We start from the raw sequence: 7,218 nt of genomic DNA, 5'->3' as shown, positions 1-7,218 counted from the left end.
CCAACGCTAGGAATCTAGGTACGAACGTAGTTCTAAATAGTGAGGTATTAGAAATGGTCAATTCCGCAACCTTCCTAGGTATAGATTTAGATAATAAGCTCCAATGGGGCACCCAAATAACAAAGCTCGCGGGCAGGCTCAGCTCCGCAGCCTATGCGATAAGAAAAGTAAGACAGTTTGCTGGTGTAGATGCGGCAAGACTGGTTTACTTTGGTTATTTTCACAGCGTTTTGTCCTACGGTATTCTACTTTGGGGCAGAGCTGCTGATATAGACACAATTTTCGTAATTAAAAAAAGAGCAATTCGCGCTATTTACGGCTTAGGAGCGCGGGACTCTCTGCGGGATGTATTTGGGAAAATAGGCATACTGACGGTGGCATCACAGTATATTTTTGCGAATTTGATGTTCATCAAACAAAACATAAATTCGTTTGCTAAGAATAGTGACATTCATAACATTAATACCAGAAATAAGCACAAATTAGTAGGTCCCTGCAATAGATTGCAAAAAGTACACAACTCATTTGCAGGTCTTGGTGTTCGGTTGTATAACAAACTCCCTAGCAGTGTTATGGATCTTCCCCAACAAAAATTCAAAGTAGTTGTTAAAGATCATCTTATTAAAAGGGGTTATTATAAGGTTGACGATTACTTAATGGATAAGAAAACATGGGATTAGTTAGTTACGCGTTCTACAGAAATCGAGATTAAATATCTATATATTTATATATACATCTTTGCATTGTATAAACATTAATCAGTCATTTCAACTCTGTAACAGAGAGGTATTGCACGAGTCTCAGTGGTATTCATTTTTCTTTTTTTTCATTGAAATGGTGGGCTCCCATGCCAAGGTTCGTCATGCTCACTAAAATGTCATTGCTTGCGGCGGCGTCGTGTGCCGGGTCACCCCCTTCCCTCTAATATGTGCGAAGGGGGTGATGGCTGGTCCACGCGTCATACTCGTGAACGGGTGCTGCTTGGGGTGACTGGTCGTCCTGGGTGTGGTGACTGCCATAATTTTTTTTTTAAGCAACTACGTTTCACTAACTGTACTTCCTTTACCACAGTATGCTCTTGAAATTCCTCTTATGATTTCATTTATATTATTATGTGGGTAGATGCTCCCATCATGCTTCCAATACTATTTATATCTTGTTTATTAGCACCTTAATATATTGATTTAATTTATGTTATGACCAAAGTGTGTTCGGTAGTGTTGGTAGGTAGCAGCTACTTACATCATCAATGTTCTATACCAGCATAAATATTGTTAAAATCATTTGGCGATTAAAAAGAGTGGCCAGGAGTTTCTTGCCAGCTCTTCTCATTGGCCCTACCTTCCGAACTGGCGGTAAATTCACTCTCTGTATCATTGACTATCATAAGCGTCAGCACTTGACCTAAATGAATAAATGATTTGATTTTGATTTTGAAAAATACTTATTATTAAATAAAAATTACACGGAGCTATTCAAATCAGCTGTTAACCGTAGGGTTGCCACAGCAAAAATAAAGAACTTTATCCAACAACTTTCTGTTACGTGCCAGAATTTTATTAGATAGATGCGATTCAAAAAGCTGTGTTTCAACTAATGTCGGTGTAGATTTATTTTTATAAATGTGGCATTTGTCACATTGGTCCTTCTTAGGTATGAAAAACTTAGCTTAAGGTGTTCGTTAACAATATCACGATATTGCCTTTCAGTCTTAGCTATAGAGGAATACACCTGTTCGTCAAACCACTCTTTGTATAAATCAAATAAGCGATGAAAATTTAAGTCACCGTCTAAATAAAGCTTATCACTTCTACTTCGCGTGTAATGAGATTCCACGGGTTGAATGGAATTGATGTGATCACACACACTTCTAACAACATCTTCAGTTATTACCTTACGATGATTATCATGTCGTCCTCGCTGGTCCGATTCTATCATACCATTAATAACATCTACTTTTTCCAAAGCAGTGTAGACAAATTGTTCACTAATAGAGAACGTATTTAAAAATGTCTTTTTACACACAACAATTAAGTCATCTTCGTCACCTCTGTTAACTTTCAGTCTATATATTAAAGTAAAATTACGCCTTGATGCCGTATCTGTAAAAACCCTACGTTTTTTTTGTTTCAGCACTAAGTGAGCTACAAAACTCCACTGTTTTTCCCTGTTACCTAAATTCCAAAATCGATTAAAATTAGACTTTCTTTCATCGTTACTAATTCTCGTAGAACACTTTTGTCTACAACTCTCTGGACACATCGGTTTTAATGATTTCGCAAGCCTAGTTGTACCGTCACGACTCTTATACTCTTTGCCTAAATTTCTAAACTTCTTCCTCTTATTGTCTATCCAATCTGCAACATGTCGACGTCTAATATTACCTACATCTTTACGAGAAATCTTTTTTCGTTTCCTAGAACAGGTTGGAGTTGACTCGGAAAAAGAAGAAAACGGAGTATTCGCTTGGGGTGTTGATAGTACATCGGTAGCGGAAGATATGACTGAAAACGGTTGTTGTATAGCATTTTTAATATACCAAGGACAGAAGTAGTTATCACAGTCGTAGTCTAAATGGTTTGTAGTACAATCTGGGGATGGTATGGGTGTGTTATTTTCATCGGACCGGATCATATTATCCTCGAATGATTCTAGAAAAAATTGTTAAGTTACTATGGATACCTACATAATTGTTGCACAATAATAATAATTGGTACAATTTATTATACCTACCACGAAATTGACATGGTTCCCCTTCTATAGTCCCGTTCTCTTCTATGTTAGTAACTTTAGGCATATTCTAAACTATAGGCATAATCTTCAAAATTTATATCCGTTATGTAACCTAAAAAAAATAATAGAGAAACCTATAATACATATTATTACATTATACAGATAAAAATTGTGAAAATCTCCTAGGTGCTTTTGTGGTAGGTAGGCCTACCACAAAAGCACCTAGATCATTTTTTTATCTTTTTTTGTTATGAGATCAACAATAATTTGTGCTCTAGATGACATTTTCATTATATTTATGGTAAAACTAACTAAATTATCATTAAAACAACAATAATAGTCGAAAGGCTCTCGCCGCGCGACAAGCCTGCACCTCCCCCGCGTATTTTGTCGCTACTGGCACGGCACATACGCGGCGCCCGCGCTCCCCGAGCGTCCCCTCACCCCCGCGCATTGTATCGGTACTGACGATACGATTTTCTACGCGGACAAAAGTGAATATAAGATATTTTGCAATCTAATTAACAAGACTTTCTAATAGAAATACTGATTTTTTAGTAATTGGAGATGTTAGTCCACATGCTTCGAAGCGTGAAAATAGAGAAAAGTGAAAAACTTAAATTTGTTGATTACGATCATTTACGTAGGAGGTGTCGATATGTTTTTGTAGGAGACTCTGCCTTCCCTTTACAAAACAATATAATGAAACCCTATCCAGGAGAATACCCCAAGGGATCGCCGCGAAGAATTTTTAATTACCGGTTAAGCAGAGCTCGCAGGATTGTAGAAAATGTATTTGGTATCACAGCATCTGTGTTCAGAGTTCTACGAAAACCTATGCTCCTTCAGCCCAAAACCGTGGAGACTATAGTCATGGCTATTGCACACTTGCATAATTTTTTGAGAAACACGGATTCATCTAAAAACTTGTATGCACCCCCTGGCTCACTTGACAGCGACCAAAACGGAAGATTATGTGAAGGTAGAGATTGTGAAATGTCATCTTTACTTCCATTGAATAATGTACCTAGAAGAGCTGCCTCAACGGCAAAACAAATTAGGGATGAGTTTAATGACTATTTTATGAACGAGGGTACAGTTTCTTGGCAGAATACATATTGTTAAGATTTTTATCAAGTCGAAGGAAACTAGTTCACTGCAGTTACCTCTGTGTTGCGTCGTTTCCTTGGATTATTTCGATCTCCTAAAAATGCCAGCGCCTCGTAAGCAAACCATGTACTTTTGTACGTTTCATCCCCACCTGTAAAATAAATTACAATAAATAAACAATACAATAGAATATAGTACATATATGTATAGTAAAATATAGTAGAATATAGTAATATAGTGGGTATACAATAGAAGTAATAATTGTACCTAAGTAAAAACTAAATTAATAAATAAAAGTGTGTAATATGTAAAGCAACAGAAATTTATAATAAAACATACCTTTTCCGGAACTATGGCTCTTCTTTACTTTTCCTTTTTCTCTTCGATGTGAAGCAAGCAAACTAATCATTTTGTTTTTGCATTCTTCTGCATCTCTTTCCAATGAATGAGCAATATTACTCCAAGCATCGTGTTTCAGATTTTTTTTATAGTATTGCGGGTTTTTTGGATCCCAAATAACAGGTTTCTCTTGATACAAACTAATAAGTTCAAGCGATTGTTCGTCACTCCACATCATGAACGTACATACGACACAACCGTCACGAACGCCGTCCAAACGAGCACTGCGAGCGTCTTTGTGTTCGCGCGAAAAACCGACAGCCGATGGATCAACCCCGAGCGCCGCGCGAGCGTTACATGTAATGCTCGTAGTGCCGTCCACACGTAGAATTCGTGTTACATTACACGGTGGATTACATTACACGTTACACTCGTCTGGACCCGGCTTTAGGTATCTACATTTCATGGCACAGTTTTAATAGATAAGTTTTTTTTTGCCTTTGAAATAGGCAATCTCTTAGTATAAACAGGTTTTGGTGTTATAGTGGCATTTTTGCCTCTCTTTGCTTTCAGTTTCAGTTCAATAAAATTATCCATGTTGTATTCGTTTTTTATAAAATTAGATTTAGGATTTTGTTTGCGGTATTGTATCCACACTGCATCTTGAAACTTCGGAGTACTATTAGTAGAATTTATTTGCTTTTTCTTAGGTTTGTTGGATTCTGTTGCTGCAACTTTAACTTTTGTTGTATGCTACTTTATCTTGCTGTGAACCACCCGACTATTGATTAAACTCCGGTGACTTTAATCGATTATTACTTTTACCGGTTTTTCACCGGAGATTTTCCGGTAGATACTCAATGCTCCGGTGCAAACCACTAATTGAATTTTACTAGCAATAATTCAATGAGTTCTTTAATGGAATATTTTTTTTGAATTTCAGATTTTAAGCATGTTTTTAGAGCCTTTAATTGGTCACAAAGATTAACTGAGATGTCTTTACTGTAATTAACCGACAGTTTTCCGGAAGCGATTACTATCTCTTCGTTTGAAGAAGATAGGAGTTTCTCCGGTTGTAATATTTCGAACATATCTACCTATAGTCGTATTTTTAATTAGATGAAGTTAGATGACGTTAACTGTGTTGTCAGTTTTTGACGAAATAAAAATAGTGTTGTGAAAAAGTGAATGAATGATTGAAAAAACTCCTTTGTGAATGAAATTGCCTCGATTGTAATAGTGTGCCGAACTGCCGATGTCAGGTACTGGGTTCGATTTCTTGTCGTGCTTTGTACATCCCAACGAATTTTCAACGACTATGTTTCTATAGTATCTGTCTATGCTGAATAACGAATAATTGAAACATTAAGGAAAACATTGCGAGGAAACTTGTAAGACTGTTCAATTTGCAATATATCATGTAGTAGAAACTATATGTTAATTAAATATAACAATTATGTGTAGGGAAGGATGATAAAAAAAACATCGATTATTAAATATAGTTTTATTCATCGTCAGTAAAAAAATCATCACTGTCGCTTTCTGTGACATTTATTATAAACCTGTCTGAGACATTATCAATGATGTGGTCGAGACCATGCATTTTGTCCTCTTCTTTGGTTATATGGGACACGCAGCTACTCCATTTTTCGGGCGTGATTTGTTGAAGCCCTTCTTCGAAGAGTTTTTTCACTACTGTGATTTTGAATGTCTTGTTACGTCTTGCAACATATCCTTTAGCCTGCGCCCATACCAACTCAATGGGATTGAGCTCACAGTGGTATGTGGGCAGGCGTAAAACAGTTATCCCATGCTGCGCTGCCATCTCGTCCACTACATATTTGTCTGGATGTTCATTTTTGTGCTGCCGTACAATGTCTATAAGAGTAGCTTTAACCATTGTTGCATCGAAGGTTATATTTTTTCTAGTTAGCCACTCTTGTATTTTAGGCTTAGTCCAAGACATTGTAGGCAGCGATTCTATTTTCCTGGAGTGGTAGGGGGCATTATCTATCACCACTACGGAATTTGGTTTTAACTTTGGCAAAACCCCCGTAAACCACTTCTCAAATAACTCGGGATTCATCTCTTGATGATAGTCACCTTGATTTTTTTTCGCTGCAAATATAAGCAAGCTATCTTTTACGAATCCTTCTTCCCCGCCTATATGGCCGATAATGAGGCGCTTGCCCTTTCCTGAAGGCTGTTTTAGGCCAGTGGTTAAGCCATCTAGGAAGGCCTGGCGAGACGATACCACTGTCTGGTCAATCCAAGCCTTTTTCGGTGCATGACCTTTAAAACATTGAAAAATATAAATTAGTTATTGAAAGTACAATATAATACATATAAAAAAATCAGAAAATTGTGATTACCTTCATTGATCCAGGTTTCATCTTGGTAATAAATATACCTTCCTTCCCTGCGATATTCTTTAATTTTTCGAAGGTATCGTTGGCGCCATAAAACAGTATCTTGTCTATCAATTAGAATACTTTTTCTTGATTTTGTGACGTATTTGAAATTCAAATGTTAAAGAAACGTTATGAACGTTTCTTAATGTACTTCACGAAAAATTCGGTAAGTCTGGTTTTTCATTGACAGCCTTAAGAATCTGTAAAGTAATAAAAAAGTCATTCAGTAGGGAAATCTACGCAATCTTATACTTTGGGTTTTTTAAAGATCATTATGGAATACCTCGGTAGTTGACAGTGAGAAAATATTTAAAATATTTGAAATTTTTATGGTAAGGTAGGGTCGCCAAATTTCGTCCCCAGGCCTAATACCGTCCCCCTCAATATCTCACTTGTCTAAAAAACGCCATCTATTAGTAATTAGGTGAACTAAATGCTTGTTGCATCAGTCGGCCATAGTGCAAAACTGAGTGTGGTGTAGTGTTCGTACGTGGAGATATTTGAAAATAAAAAAAAGTGTCCAAGGTGAGTTTTTTATTAAAATATTCTCGAATTTCATACAGTGTTGATATACCTAAATGATTGTTACAAAAAGTGTGTTAAAATAACCATAGATTACCGCTGA

The 7,218-nt window shown here is 36.6% G+C and overlaps 2 protein-coding genes across 2 annotated transcripts; both read right to left on the bottom strand.

Moving 5' to 3' along the window:
- Positions 1-1,265: 1,265 nt before the first annotated feature.
- LOC142985179 (uncharacterized) lies at positions 1,266-4,491 on the bottom strand. Its single transcript, XM_076133192.1, has 4 exons — positions 4,183-4,491; positions 3,900-3,994; positions 2,734-2,845; positions 1,266-2,651 (listed from the first exon to the last, which is right to left on the bottom strand). The coding sequence occupies exons 1-3, from the start codon at positions 4,418-4,420 to the stop codon at positions 2,837-2,839; spliced, it is 342 nt and encodes a 113-aa protein (XP_075989307.1). The 5' UTR covers positions 4,421-4,491; the 3' UTR covers positions 1,266-2,651; positions 2,734-2,836.
- LOC142985180 (uncharacterized) lies at positions 4,485-6,687 on the bottom strand. Its single transcript, XM_076133193.1, has 2 exons — positions 6,555-6,687; positions 4,485-6,474 (listed from the first exon to the last, which is right to left on the bottom strand). The coding sequence occupies exon 2, from the start codon at positions 6,266-6,268 to the stop codon at positions 5,687-5,689; it is 582 nt and encodes a 193-aa protein (XP_075989308.1). The 5' UTR covers positions 6,269-6,474; positions 6,555-6,687; the 3' UTR covers positions 4,485-5,686.
- Between the last annotated feature and the right edge of the window lie 531 nt (positions 6,688-7,218).

This window comes from Anticarsia gemmatalis, chromosome 29 (genome assembly GCF_050436995.1).
Source record: "Anticarsia gemmatalis isolate Benzon Research Colony breed Stoneville strain chromosome 29, ilAntGemm2 primary, whole genome shotgun sequence".
Classification (NCBI taxonomy): Eukaryota; Metazoa; Arthropoda; class Insecta; order Lepidoptera; family Erebidae; genus Anticarsia; species Anticarsia gemmatalis.
This window is presented reverse-complemented; position numbering and strand designations above follow the sequence as displayed.